Source organism: Scyliorhinus torazame, chromosome 1 (genome assembly GCF_047496885.1).
Source record: "Scyliorhinus torazame isolate Kashiwa2021f chromosome 1, sScyTor2.1, whole genome shotgun sequence".
Taxonomy (NCBI): domain Eukaryota; kingdom Metazoa; phylum Chordata; class Chondrichthyes; order Carcharhiniformes; family Scyliorhinidae; genus Scyliorhinus; species Scyliorhinus torazame.
The window spans coordinates 330,095,120-330,110,868 of NC_092707.1; the positions used below are offsets into that span (position 1 = coordinate 330,095,120).

The following is a 15,749-nucleotide window of genomic DNA, read 5'->3' on the forward strand; positions in this document are numbered from 1 at the left end:
CCAGTGGTGTTCCACAGGGATCAGTGCTGGGACCTTTGCTCTTTGTAGTATATATAAATGATTTGGAGGAAAATGTAACTGGTCTGGTTAGTAAGTTTGCAGACGACACAAAGGTTGGTGGAATTGCGGATAGCGATGAGGACTGTCAGAGGATACAGCAGGATTTAGATTGTTTGGAGACTTGGGCGGAGAGATGGCAGATGGAGTTTAATCTGGACAAATGTGAGGTAATGCATTTTGGAAGGTCTAATGCAGGTAGGGAATATACAGTGAATGGTAGAACCCTCAAGAGTATTGAAAGTCAAAGAGATCTAGGAGTACAGGTCCACAGGTCATTGAAAGGGGCAACACAGGTGGAGAAGGTAGTCAAGAAGGCATACGGCATGCTTGCCTTCATTGGCCGGGGCATTGAGTATAAGAATTGGCAAGTCATGTTGCAGCTGTATAGAACCTTAGTTAGGCCACACTTGGAGTATAGTGTTCAATTCTGGTCGCCACACTACCAGAAGGATGTGGAGGCTTTAGAGAGGGTGCAGAAGAGATTTACCAGAATGTTGCCTGGTATGGGGGGCATTAGCTATGAGGAGAGGTTGAATAAACTCGGTTTGTTCTCACTGGAACGACAGAGGTTGAGGGGCGACATGAGAGGTCTACAAAATTATGAGAGGCATAGACAGAGTGGATAGTCAGAGGCCTTTCCCCAGGGTAGAGGGGTCAATTACTAGGGGGCATAGGTTTAAGGTGAGAGGGGCAAGTTTTAGAGTAGATGTACGAGGCAAGTTTTTTACGCAGAGGGTAGTGGGTGCCTAGAACCCGCTACCGGAGGAGGTGGTGGAAGCAGGGACAATAGTGACATTTAAGGGGCATCTTGACAAATACATGAATAGGATGGGAATAGAGGGATACGGACCCAGGAAGTGTAGAAGATTGTAGTTTAGTCGGGCAGCATGGTCGGCACAGGCTTGGAGGGCCGAAAGGCCTGTTCCTGTGCTGTACATTTCTTTGTTCTTTGAAATTCCAGGTCTGTAATTTGACGGTCTGTTATGTATGAATTTTTCTCTGCCTAGTGAAATGTTTTCAACGTGAATAGTGCGAAGAGAATGCAACCACAAGTTTCTGCCCATATGCATTCTGGCTGCTTCACAACACAGCTCATGTAATGGTAAACAATGTAGTAGACTCCTTATCACAACTGGTACTCCAGCCGATGTGGAGAAAGGTGTGACAAGGTGTATTAACATCTTAGCTACTACGTCTGTTGATTGTGCAGTCTTTAATTAGAACCGAGCAACAGGTTTCTATTGTGAATCCTATGGGCATACATACAGCTGCTATTGATGTGAGGATGATTATCCATTGCAGCATTCTTTGTTCTTTACAGACTGGACTCCTAGCCCTTGTGGCAGTAGCAGAGCATTCTGGAGAATTTGAAAGGCTTATAGAGCTTTCAGATAAGTATGTTTATCAGACCTTTTGCACATTTATTTGTAAAATACCCAAGCCCTAAGCACCCTGGTAATTCAGTGGTAAAGGTACCATGTGATGTGCTGAGTAATATAGACTAGGTAGGTCTTTGGTTTCACCCGAGTTTGTACTGAAGTAGTTGATTTCAACTGAGATTTGGCAGTGGTTCTACTTTGGCCCTTATTATTATTGAGCTGGGAGTGAAGAAGTTTAATCAGCAAATACCCCTTCACTTGGTTGCTTTCCAGCGAATCCCTAAAGGAAAGCATGTGTGTGGACATTGGATTATGAGATACCCCTTATCCAAATGACCAGTCAGCCCTCACATGAAGAATAGTCTCTTAACTGAATAACTAGAGGATTGTACCATCTGTGGAACTCAGCCAGCAGAAAATCTCCACATTATTATGCTTCTTTCATTTATGCAATAATTTATTTAAAACTTGTATAACGCCACTATGTACTACATACCTGCATCTGTAAATTCAGATCTGTTCGAAGCAATGGTCCTTAAAGGGAGCGGAAGAATAACTTTAGTTGGAATCTGTTGATTAAAGTAATAATTGTGACCCATGGTCATAGTCCCTGTATTTCTACAGTTAATAGAAGGTAGACACAATTTATTTTTTCAAAGGACTCTGGTGCCCCAAGGCACAGATTTTCAGCATGATGGAGAAGGTCTCCATCCTGATAGAAATGGCTGAAAATCCTGTCCTGCCTCCCAACACAGCATTTCCTGTTTTCATGGGTGGAACTGGAGTTAGACTAGTCCGTAAAACACAGGAGCAGAATTAGGCCGCTTGGCCCATCGAGTCTGCTCCGCCATTCAATCATGGCTGATATTTTCCTCATCCCCATTCTCTTGCCTTCTCCTCATAACCCCTGATCCCCAGGCCAGGTGTGTAAAACCTGAAGAAAGCAAATTATACCAGGTAAGAACTGGTCTGAACTTGGTGGATTCATTTGGATAGCCAGGATACCCCTTTGGAGAGGTATGGTACTCCTTTGGGTATGATCCTGAGACACCTTGGGATAGGTAAGGTACCTTTTGGGTTAGGTAAGGGACACTTTGGGATTGTTAAAAATAAACATGATTGTGCATAGAAAGTACACAAACTCATTGGAACTGTTAAAACTGTCAAACAACTGTTAAGCTATCGAAGAACTGTCAAAAACCTTCAAAGGGTTTTCAAGACTTAGACTCACCTGAAGGCAGAGGCAGGAGTGTACCTAGAAGGGAATCGCGAGACCTGGGGGGGCAGAATAAATTGAGGCCCAGGCTTGAAGGCCTTTTACTTACATGAGTGCAGAATAGAGGCAGGAGCGGACCTGGACAGTCACAACTGCTGGACAATGTCAGGTTTGAAACAAATGTCAAACAGTGAGATCATAGGCAAATCATAAGGTGATTTGTTGGTGAGAATTGCTGCATAGGGACTGAGTTGAAATAATTGGAAGTTTAACAGATGTTAAAAATATTAATTATAAATAACAAGTAACAAATGAGTAACTGCTGAGCCTCATCTTCTATTTTCAAGTAATGCTTACTTGAATTATTGGTTCACTCTCCAACCAATATTCAGTTCTAAATACTGATTAGGCTGATGGTTCATCTGAAATAAAATGAAATGAAAATCGCTTATTGTCACAAGTCGGCTTCAAATGAAGTTACTGGGAAAAGCCCCTAGTCGCCACATTCCGGCACCTGTTCGGGGAGGCTGGTATGGGAATTGAACCTGCGCTGCTGGCCTGCCATGGTCTGCTTTAAAAGCCAGCTATTTAGCCCTGTGCTAAGGGGTGCAAACAAGGCTGCATCTGGGGGTGCAGCCAGAGCCAAGTCCATGGCACCATGGGTGGTTCATCTGTACAGAGGGGTAAAAGGAAGATTTGAAGAGCAATAGGAGAGGGTGAACAGCCACAGGTCATAGTCCCTATTGATTTGAATAACATAGTTAGGAAAGGGGATCATGTCCTGTGGGGAAAGACATTAAAAAACAGGATCTTAAAGGTATTTCTCCCAGTGCCAAGTGCTCCTTAGCATAACAATAGGAGGTTAGAGCAGACAAATGCGTCTCTGAAGAGATGTGCAGAAGGAAGGGTTGTAGATTCCTGGGACATTGGGACCTGTTCTGGGGGAGGTGGGAATGTACAAGTTGGACAGTTCACACCACAACAGGGCCAGGACAATTATATTTGTGGGAGGTTTGCTCCGCAGGGAAATGGGAACCTGAGGGTGAATTCAGATGGGACAAAATCAGAAATGGAAATGAAAAAGAGAAAATTAGTGGATGAGTCTGGAAGGCAGAGGAGAAGAGGTTAGAAAATGTTAAAAAGTGCTCAAGGGTACACAAGATGTATTGCAAATAAAGCTATGAGCTGAGCGTACAGATAGAAATGTAGCAGTAGAATCATAGAATTTACAGTGCAGAAGGAGACCATTCAGCCCATCGAGTCTGCACCGACCCTTGGAAAGAGCACCTACTTAAGACCATGCCTCCACCCTATCCCCGTAACCCAGTAACCCCACATAACTTTTTTGAACACTAAGGGGCAATTTAACATGGTCAATCCACCTAACCTGCACATCTTTGGAATGTGGGAGGAAACCGGAGCACCCAGAGGAAACCCACACAGACACAGGGAGAAAGTGCAAACTTCACAAAGACAGTCACCCGAGGCCGGATTTGAGCCCAGGTTCCTGGAGCTATGAGGCAGCAGTGCTAACCACTGTGCCTCCGTGGCACCCCAGTATGATATAGCTATCACAGAAATCTGACTTAAAGAGGGACATGGACAGCAGCTCAATGTTCCTGGTTACAGGGTTTTCAGATGAAATAGAGAGGGAGATAAAAAAGGAGAGAGGTGGCAATTATCTGTGAGGAGGAATGATGTGTTCAAAGGATCATCAAATGGAGCTAAATAGATTGAACTAAGGAACAAAAAATGGCAATCACACTACTGAGAATGTCGCTCCACAGTCAGAAGGAAATAGAAGAACACATATGTAGGCAAATCTCTAGAAAGGCAAAAACAATAAGGCATTAATAGTCAGGGATTTCAACTACCCCAACTGGGATAGTTTTAGCTTGAAAGGAATGGGGAGAACAGAATTCTGGAGATGCATTTTGAAGAACATTTTAGCCAGTATGCCGCAAGTCCAACAAGAGAGGGGTGCGGCTCTGGACTTAGTTTTAGGCAACAAAGCTGGACAGGTGGAAGGTGTACCAGTGAGAGAGCATTTTGGTGTCAGTGATAATTATGCAGTTAGTTTTAATGTATTATAGAAAAGGACAAAGATAGAACAGGAGTTAACGTTCTGAATTGGGACAAGGCCAATTTTACTAAGCTGAGAAGTGATTTACAAAAGTGGACTGGAGCTCTTTGAAGGTAAATCAATGTTAGAGCAGAGGGAGGCATTCAAAGGAGAGATTCAAGAGGTTCAGAGTAAATATGTTCCTGCAACAAAAAAGGATGGGTCAGCCAAATCTAGAAGCCCGTGGATGTCAAAGATACAGAGGAGATTTACGATGATGTTGCCAGGACTGGAAAATTACAGCTATGAGGGAAGTTTGGATAGACTGGTGTTGTTTTCTTTAGAACATAGGTGGCTGAGGGGAGGTATAATTGAGGTGTGCAATTGAGATTGTAAGCAGCCTGGATAGAGTGGATGGGAAGGACTTATTTCCCTTAGCAGAGAGCCCAATGATGAGGGAGCAGAGATTTAAAGTGACTTGTAGAAGGATTAGAGGAGACATAAGGAAAAATATTTTCACCCAGATCGTTGTAGGGTTCTAGAATTCACTATCTGAAAGGGTAGAAAAGGTAGAAATCCTCAACTCATTTAAAAAGTGTCTGGATATGCACCTGAAGGCTCATAACCTCTAGGGCTACAGACCAAGTGGAAAATGAAATTAGGTTGGGTGGTTAATTTGTTAGCAAAGGCAGACATGATGGGCACATTGGCCACCTTCTGTGCTGTCAATCTTTCTACATTTTTTACATTTTCTAAATATCTGAAAAGAAAGAATGTGGGGAGAGGGCAGTGGAGTGGCAGTACATGAATTGCTGCTTAGGAGACCAAGCATGGACACGATGGGCCGAATGACCTTCTGCGCTGAAATTAATCTATGATTGAAAGAACTGCCAAACTGTCAAAGAACTGTCAAACAATACTATGTCAGCTTGCATGGAAGGGGTAAGGGTTAGGGGTAGTGGGTGAATGGAATGGATTGGTATAGAGGGTATGAGGGACCATTAGGGGTGGGTGAGGTGGCACAGGTTGGCATAAATGCGGCCTGGTGAATGTGTGGGGGGCTGAAGAGGTTTGGGCTGGAGGGATGTGTTTTGTTTCAATAACTTAAACATAGTGCCGGAGCACAGCAGCAGGCCTTGCGCTCAGCTCGCCCTCTACATTCATTTCAGGGGAGATAGGACCAGCTTCTAAACCAGCATGCACACCCCCACCCCTGACAAAAATTGGACCTGCAGGCAGCCATTTTCAAAGATCAGACTCACAGAGCTCAGAATTCTCCTGTCTCAAGCCCGGTGGGAAAATCCAGACCCAAAATAACACAACATTCAACCATTTGGGGATCAGTTAGATAGTGTTCAGCCCATACTTGAAGGAAACCACTTGGGCTAACGATTCATAGTGAATATATATCTAAACCATATATGAATCAGTGCTGAAAACTACACCTGCAGTATTGAAATTGCCTATACTTCACTCCCTAATCTTTTCACCTTCCTCTTCCCATTTATGACCTTGTTTAACATCCACCTTTTTGACCAAGTGTTCTCTCCATCTATTATCTTCTTCTTTGGTTCAACATATTTTCCCCGTTAGAAGCATCCTATTTACGATTCAGCATTCTAGTTTTTAGAATTACAGCTCTGGGACTTTTTCTATGGTCAAAGTTCAATGTAAATACTTTGTTTTCTTGTCATGAAATGCTTGAATGGAATCATGCAAATTTAAATTTACAGGTTCTCCTTAAGGATTCTGTAAAAATTCAAATAAACTACAAGTCTATCAGCATGATTTAAATTCCTTTGCATTTCAAACTGACTTATGAAAACAGGTCAAGGCCATAAAATGAGGTTTAATAATAAGTAACAACAGTACCACAAGAGCAAAATGACCTACTTGATAGAAGGAATGTTACACTATTTCATTTGACAATTCAAGTGTATTGTGTCTCCTTGAATTGCATCTTGGTGAGCTCAATCTGTTTGAAACAAAGACATATTTAAAGCAAGCTAGCAAAATATTGAATCAAATTTTATGAGAAAACTATTTAAATTACCAGCACATGGCAGCTATATCAAAAATAATAGCCTATTCACAAATGTTCTGCATTCTTTTGATTTTCTTCCTCTTGAAGTTGTTGACACTTTCAGACACTAATCTTTAGGATTCTCTCATTGGCTTTGGCAGCTCATGGAATCAGATTCACCAAAAGGGTGAATGTTCATAGTAAACGAATCGCAACAGCAGTGACCTCCAAAAACAACTGCCAAAGCAAGTGTTTTGTCACTGGCGCACTGAAATAAAACAGATTTGAATAACCCTTTTGAATACTGAATATCTTTTGGAACTTGCATGTTTGTTAACTGTCAAAAATGGATTTGGTAGCTCCTTTTGACCATTTTTCTTTTAAAAAAAAACGCATTTCAAAGTATGTTACAGCAAATAAACACCCGGGAAACATACTTCCCAACAATCAGCTGTACAGTTTGTACAGATTTTTCTCCCCCACCCCCTCCCCATCACCCACTCCCCTGCGACGAACAGCTCCTCAAACACGGTAACAAACATCCCCCACCTTTTCTCAAACTCCCCTGCTGAGCCACTTAACTCATACTTTATCTTCTCTAACCGCAGGAAGTCGTACAGGTCACCCAACCATGCTGCTTCCCCCGGTGGCGATGCCGACAGCCACTTCAGCAAAATTTGTCGCCGTGCAATCAGAGCGATGGAGGCCATGAAATCGGCTTTCCTCCTCTCCATGAGCTCCAGCTTCTCTGAAACCCCAAATATCATCACCAAAGGGTCCGGGTGCACCTCCTCTTCCACTATCCTGGCTAAGACCACAAACATTCCTGCCCAGAATCTTCCCAATTTTTCACAACCCCAAAACATGTGCGTGTGATTCGCTGGCCCCCGCCCACACCTCTCACACTCGTCTCCTACCCCCTGAAAGAACCCACTCATTCTCGCCTGAGTCATATGCACCCTGTGCACCACCTTAAGCTGTATCAGGCTCATCCTTGCACAAGAGGAGGTCCCGTTTACCCTTCGCAGTGCCTCACTCCATACTTCTCAATTGTTCTCCATTCCCAACTCCGCTTCCCATTTCTCCTTGATTTTCACCACCCGCTTGCCTCCCTGCTCCCCCAGCCACTTATATATATCCCCAATTCTTCCCTCCCCTTCCACATGCGGAAGCAGCAGTCGCTCCAGCAGGGTGTATCCCGGCAATCTAGGGAAACCCTTCCAGACCTTTTGTGCAAAGTCCCTAACCTGTAGATACCTGAACTCACTCCCCCTCAGCATCTCTACCCTCTCCCTGAGCTCCTCCAGACTGGCGAACCCTTCCTCCAAATACAAATCCCTCACCTTGACCAGCCCCACTTCCATCCACCTCCTGTATACACTATCCAACCCCCCCAGCTCTGATTCTCGCACAGCGGCGTTAGCATCGACATCCCTTCCACCCTAAAATGCCTCCTCAGCTGATTCCATATCTTCACCGTGGACTGCACCACTGGGCTCCCTGAATACCTACTCAGAACCATTGGCAATGTTGCCGTCACCATAGCCCTCAAACTAGACCCCTTAGAAGATTCCTCCTCCATCCTAACCCACTCTACCCCTTCTCCTTCCCACCACCGCCGCACCTTGTCCACATTCGCCGCCCAATAATAATGAAGCAAGTTCGGCAACTACAACCTCCCCTGCTGCCTCTGCCTCTGTAGCAGTGTCCTCCCCATCCTCGGCACCTTCCCTGCCCATACAAAGTCAGAGATGATTGTGTCCACTCTCCGAAAAATGGCCTTTGGTATAAAGATCGGGGGAGCCTGAAAGATAAACAAGAACCTCGGCAGAATATTCATTTTCACCACTCCTCGCCAACGTTAAGTGCAGTGTATCCCACCTCTTAACATCCTCCCTGGCCTCCTCCACCAGCTTCGTTAAGTTCCACTTATGGAGCCCCGTCCATTCCCTCGCTATCTGAAACCCCAAATACCTAAACCTATCCCTCGCTACCGTAAATGGCATCCCCCAAATTAGCCCGCTGTGCCAGCTCATTCACCGGGAATACCTCGCTTTTCCCTACATTCAGCTTATACCCTGAGAACCCTCCAAACCTCCCAACAGGCCCATAATCCTTTCCATACTCTCCAACGGATCCGAAACATACAGCACGATGTCATCGGCATAGAGCGACACCCGATGCTCCCTCTGTCCCCTCATTATCCCCTGCCGCTCTGCCGACCCCCTGAGAGCCATCGCCAATGGCTCTATGGCCAGCACAAACAGCAGCGGTGACAGCGGGCACCCCTGCCTCGTACCCCTGTGCAAGTCAAAGCTTTGTGAGCTCATATCATTCGTCCTCACCCTCGCCCTTGGTGCTACATACAGCAACCGCACCCATGCCACAAATCTCGGCCCAAACCAAAACCTTCCCAAAACTTCGAACAAGTACCGCCACTCCACCCGATCAAATGCTTTCTCCGCATCCATGGACACCACCACCTCCGGTACCAGAGCCCTCGACGGATTCATCACCACATTCAACAGCCGTCTTATATTACTTGCGAGCTGCCTGCCCTTCACAAAGCCTGTTTGATCTTCTGCAACCACCCCCGGGACACAGTCCTCCATCCTCCCAGCCAACAACTTAGCCAATACTTTCACATCCGTGTTCAATAGTGATATGGGTCTATACGACCCACATTCCACCGGATCCTTCCCTTTTTGGGGGATTAGTGTGATTGTCGCCTGCGCCATCATCTCTGGCAACTCCCCCTTCTCCAGTGCTTCATTAAACACCTCCAACAGATGTGGTGCCAGGTCCGCCGCAAATTCCTTATAAAAGTCTGCCAGGTACCCATCCGGCCCAGGAGCCTTCCCCGACTTCATACCCCTGATACTATCCAGCACCTCCCTCAGCCCCAGGGGCTCCTCCTACGCCTGCCTCTTTGCTTCCTCCACCTGGGGAAATTCCAGCTCGTCCAGAAACCGCCACATGTCCCCCTCCTCTCCTCCTGGATCTGCCTCATAAAGTCCCTGGTAATACTCTCTAAATGCCTCATTTATCTTCCCTGGCTCTGACACCACGTCCCCACCCCCAGTCCGGATATTCAAAATTTCCCTGGACGCAGCCTGCCTCCGCAGCTGTTGCGCCAGCATGCGGCTCGCCTTCTCCCCATACTCGGATTGCACCTCTCTTGCCCTCCGTAGTTGCCCTACCGCCCTCCCCATTGTCAGCCTGTCAAATTGCCCCCGCAACCTTTTCCTCCTCGCCAATCCCTCCACGGTGGGCACCCTCGAATATTCCCTGTCCACCTCCACTATCTCGCTCACTAGGCGGTCATGTTCCGCCCTCCTTTCCTTATTCGCATGAACCGTAAACAAAATAATTTCTCCCCGGACCACTGCCTTCAGTGTTTCCCAGAAAATGCCCGCCGACACCTCCCCATTCTGATTCAACTCCACATAATCCCTAATCGCCAACCGCACCTTATCACAAAAGCCTCCATCCGCCAACAACCCCGAGTCAAACCTCCACCCCGGCCTCTGCTCTCGTCCCGTTCTAAACCAAATCTCCAGCCAGTGGGGTGCACGGTCCGAGATAACTATTCCCGCATACTCTGCCCCCTCCACCCCAACCAAAATCTCCCGACTCACTACAAAGTAGTCAATCCTCAAATACACCTTATAGACGTGTGAAAAAAGGAATACTCCCTTCCCCCTGGGTTCTGAAAACGCCATGGGTCCACCATACCCATCCTCTCCATAACCCCCCCCCAGCTCCCTTGCCATTCGTACTCTACCCATCGACCTGGGGCTCGATCTATCCACCCTCAGCTCCAGGACACAGTTAAAATCTCCTCCCATGATCAATTGGTGTGTGGCCAAATCCGGGATTGCTGCCAGCAACCCCCTCATAAAACCCACATCATCCCAATTTGGGGCATACACATTTACCAACACTACCGGTGCCCCTTCCAATACCCCACTCACAATCACATATCTCCCTCCTGGATCCCTCACCTCCTTCACACTCACAAATCCCATTTTTTTGCTCATTGAAATCGCCACACCCCTCGATTTCAAATCAAACCCCAAGTGAAAAACCTGCCCGACCCACCCCTTCCTTAACCTAACCTGGTCCTTCACATGGAGGTGCGTCTCCTACAGAAAGACAACCCCCGCTTTCAAGCTCCTGAGGTGCACGAACACCCACAACCTTTTAACCGGCCCATTTAGTCCTCGGCTGTTTCACGTTACAAACCTTACCGGAGGCTTGCGTCTCCAATCCCCTCTACCGTCCGTCATCATCCCCACTTTACTCCCGCCCCTTTAATTCCACTCTGTACCTAGCCCATCCCAGATGGCCCCTTTCTTCACCCTTGACCATGTCATCTCTCATCCCCTGCCATGTCGCAGAAACCCCCTCCCCCCCCCGCTTTTCCCCTTCTTTCCCCCCCCCACTTCCTCTTTTGCCCCTCCCCCCAGCCACCCCTCTTGGCCTTCTCCCCCACCACCTCACTTCCGTTCACCAGCATAACCTGCTAGCACGGCTGCCCCTGCCCAAAAGCACCTACTAATGACCTCCCCCTCCCTCTCTCTCTCTCTCCCCCCCCTCCTCAAGGAAGAAGGCCTCCTGCTGGCTTTACCCTCCCCCACCCAAATAAGGACTTCTCCTGAACTCCAGGCAGCCTTCTCCAAAACCAAACAAACAAATGTTAAACACAAACAGTCCCATAAAACAGGAGGGGGGATGGGAACACCCATCCCCACATAAACATTTCACCCCTACAACTCCTTACAATCTCAACATTGAACAGAACCCCCCCCCCCCACAAAATAAGGTGAAAATCCCCCAATCCCTACACCCACTTCAAACATGCTCCCGACCATTACATAGTGCCAGCACCCCGGTTCCCAAGCATTGTCCACTCAGTTCTCCCCCAGTTTATGCTCCTTAATGAAGTCTTCGGCCGCTTCTGGGGTCTCGAAATAATACTCCCGGCCTCCGAACGTCACCCATAATTTCGCCGGGCAGAGCACCCCAAACCTGATCTGCCGCCGGTACAGCACCGCCTTGACCTTGTTGAAGCCTGCCCGCCGTTTTGCCAACCCAGCTCCGATGTCCTGACAAATTCGGACGTTATTTCCCTCCCAGTCGCAGCTACGCTTCTCCCTGGCCCACCGCAGAATTTTCTCTTTCTCCACAAATTTATGGAGTCTCACGATCACCGCCCGCGGCCGCTCCCCAGCTCTAGGCTTTTGCCTCAGGGACCTATGCGCTCGGTCCACTTCAGGTGCCTTATCTAGCACCCCTTCTGCCACCAGCCCCACCAGCATCCTCGAGACGTACCTCGTGGCACTCACCTTCCACTCCATCAGGCAGGCCCACTATTCACAGGTTCTGCCTTCTCGAGGCATTCTCCTGCTCCTTCATCTTTGCCCTCAATGTTTTACAGAGGTCTCCTAGGAGCCCCACCTCCGCCTCCAGAGCCACCACACGATCGCTGTGGTCCGAGATTTCTCCTTCAATCTCCCGAATCTGTGACCCCTGCACCTCCAAACACCTCTCCATCCGTTCCAGAGTACTCTTTAGGGGTGCCACAGCTTATACAATGGCCTTTGCATGATCCTCACGCATTTCATTCCTCTGTTTATGGAATTCCTCCTTGATAAAAGTCATCAATTCCTGTATCTGGGGCTTTCCAGCCTACCCCTCCCCGCCTGCATGCTGGAAGAGACTGTCTGTGAAGCACAAGACTGTTTCAACTTTCCAGCCAAATCTCTCACTGCTTTCTCCCGGGTCCGGTGATCAGAAGACAAACCACTCCAGGGGTAAACTACTCCTCTAACATTCACCTACGCCTTTTCATCAAAATTCCACCTGGTTCTGGGTAAAAAGAGCCCTTTTCTGTGACTTTAAGCAGGAGCAGTCCTGTATGTGACCATTCACTCCATGGTCACAACCGGAGGTTTGTTGACCATTTTTCATAGGTGAATCTTGACATTTGCTGTTCGAAGGCTGTTAAACCATTGACACATCACAGCAGGATTTCATCCTCCCTCTAGTTTAAAAGTTGGTGTCAATCCTACCTGTGCTTGGCTGGCTCACCACACAGCTATTTAATGGCTGTCAGGCCTTGAATTGTCTCAAGACAGGCGTTTACCCCCCCATAGAAGAGGATGCCCCGCATGAGAGACATGCCAGACGATCAAATGGCTGGTAACTTTCTTGTCTCACTAGCACCACCAGGAGCAATGGCCACCTCTGGGACTACAGTCAGTCCCAAAGATGAACAGCTTGGATTGGATTGGATTGGATTTGTTTATTGTCACGTGTACTGAGGTACAGTGAAAAGTATTTTTCTGCGAGCAGCTCAACAGATCATTAAGTACATGGGAAGAAAAGGGAAGAAAAGAAAATACATAATAGGGCAACACAACATATACAATGTAACTACATAAGCACTGGCATCGGATGAAGCATACAGGGTGTAGTGTTAATGAAGTCAGTCCATAAGAGGGTCATTTAGGAGTCTGGTGACAGTGGGGAAGAAGCTGTTTTTGAGTCTGTTCGTGCGTGTTCTCAGACTTCTGTATCTCCTGCCCGATGGAAGAAGTTGGAAGATTGAGTAAGCGGGTGGGAAGGGTCTTTGATTATGCTGCCCCTTTCCCCAGGCAGCGGGAGGTATAATTGGGTCAATGGATGGGAGGCTTGAAGCCCAGACAGGTAAGTCCAGGGTCTTGTCGAGACCAGGCTGGTGTGTCAGGGCAATAGGGTTGGAGGGCAGGACCGAAGGGATAGGGTGCAGCTGAAATGTGATGGTGGAGATTGATATATGTTGTTGGGGGAGGGCTTCCGATGAACATAGGTGTCCCATGAGAAGGCACCCCACCAGCCTAGCTCAACTACAAGTTTCTCCATGTTTTACTGGGTAGCCTGAGCACTCGGTGCAGGCTTCCCCTACTGTAGGTAAAATCTTTGTGGCAATATTAGGAGGCATTTAAGTGACCATTAATTGTACATTTAAGCGTCTCAATTGGCCCAAGGGTGAGGGGGCCACCTGACTTCCTCTGCCATGCGTAATATGTGAGTGAGGGCGGGTGGATAGGTGGTGAGCATGACAGTGCTGCCATGGCACCCACAGTTATGCATTCCCCACCCCTCCCTCTGGAAGAAAGGTAAAATTCAACCTGGGATCGCCCTGGTTACGTTTAGCTCATTGGCACCCCATTGGTATATTTGCCTAAAGAGCTATTAGGTTACACTGTGCTCTTAACGCAGTTTGGAGGGAATGTTGACAGCGGAAATGTTTTTTCAATAAAATAAGTGATGGCATATCTAGTGTAGGTGTATCTACAATTTAGTGCTGTGATTTCCCAGTACCAACTAGTACAGGGATTCATTATTTCCTGTCTCCTAATTTTATGACTAATATGTTGCCCTCACAGTAGTTTTCCACTCTCTGTTTCTATCTTTCTGTGTTATCACACATAACACATTTGTGTACGAGGTTTCCACTTAATTGTCTCACCCAGTGTTACAAATACTTTGAAATGTTCTTTTATGGTTATATGGTCTCATAGTTCCTCCCCACCATGTGTTGTCACCAATCCCACATTTTAACACAAGGCGCCTATCTAATCGTCTCCCCTAAGTGTTAATTCTTTCAATATTATTCAATCACATAGTTCCTCCCAACCAGGCGTTGTCTCCAACCACGCATTTTTTTAATGCAGGTTGCCTATTTAATTGTTTCCCCATATACCATAAACATTCTTAATTACTCCTTTATCGTTGTTTGCTCATTCTCTGAAATAAACATAGATACAAGCTCCTTTGTTTTGATGATGCTCCTTTCTGACTTGTGTGGTGAGAGCAGTCCATATAGGTCATGTCAGAACTTGAATGATGCATTTGGATGCCGATTGTTCAGAAATACCAAACGTATATTATCACTGTCAACTAATCCAGTCACCGAATCTAGAAAGTTCACAAATACAATCTAAGTGCGTACTCAGCCCCACCCAATGGAGAAAAAAATTGCTCCTTTGATTTCAGACAAGAAGGAAATTTACTGAAGCTGCGGGTCTGGCTGAAGTTCTTTGTTGTTTTCTGGCAGATTATTTTAACCTGCGTGCCATGATTATATTTCACAAATTGCTTGACTCTAATTTGAACAGAAATTGAATGGGTGAAAGCACGGTGTGATATGTATTGAGCTGTATATCAAAGGAAGCTCGTAGATTTGATTTCTGTTCTATAAATCATTGATGACAGTGGGAGTTCTACATCTGACTTTGGTGTTCTTGGTGTAGAAAGGAAAGTCTGATTCCTGCTGGAAGAGTATTCATATATAAATGTTGGGAGGGGGGAGAAAGGATCAAACTTAGTTCTGATGACCCACTCCGAACACTCATTCATGTTTCACATTAATGATTTTAATTTGCTGTTGGTGCTCATGGAACCGTACCTAGTTTGAACCACTGATTTTTAAAGCAGAAAGACTTCAAGCAGACTCAAAGGGCTTGAACAAACTTGTGTTCAATAAAATCATTTAACAATTTTCCCCATGATTTATAATCTCTGATAGTTTTACACTTGATTTGAAGGATCCTCAGCTGTTATAGAACATAGAACATACAGTGCAGAAGGAGGCCATTCAGCCCATCGAGTCTGCACCGACCCACTTAAGCCCTCACTTCCACCCTATCCCCATAACCCAATAACCCCTCCTAACCTTTTTGGTCACTAAAGGTAATTTATCATGGCCAATCCACCTAACCTGCACGTCTTTGGACTGTAGGAGGAAACCGGAGCACCCGGAGGAAACCCACGCAGACACGGGGAGAATGTGCAGACTCCGCACAGTCAGTGACCTAGCGGGGAATCGAACCTGGGACCCTGGTACTGTGAAGCCACAGTGCTATCCACTTGTGCTACCGTGCTGCCCTATTGTAGAATTTTATTTTGACAACATGAGTAATAGAGCGGTGTTTTATTATTTCTGGCAATTGTTTCCTGCAA

At 46.6% G+C, this 15,749-nt stretch overlaps 1 protein-coding gene across 3 annotated transcripts in view; it reads left to right on the forward strand.

Annotated features, from left to right (window-relative positions):
• The window catches only part of tatdn3 (TatD DNase domain containing 3), a 157,444-nt gene that overhangs the window by 44,952 nt on the left and 96,743 nt on the right, over window positions 1–15,749 (forward strand). For all 3 annotated transcript variants that reach the window (XM_072508807.1, XM_072508817.1, XM_072508824.1), the window contains exon 3: window positions 1,382–1,455. In XM_072508807.1, the coding sequence (XP_072364908.1) occupies window positions 1,382–1,455 (74 nt within the window). The remainder of the gene's footprint in view (window positions 1–1,381; window positions 1,456–15,749) is intronic.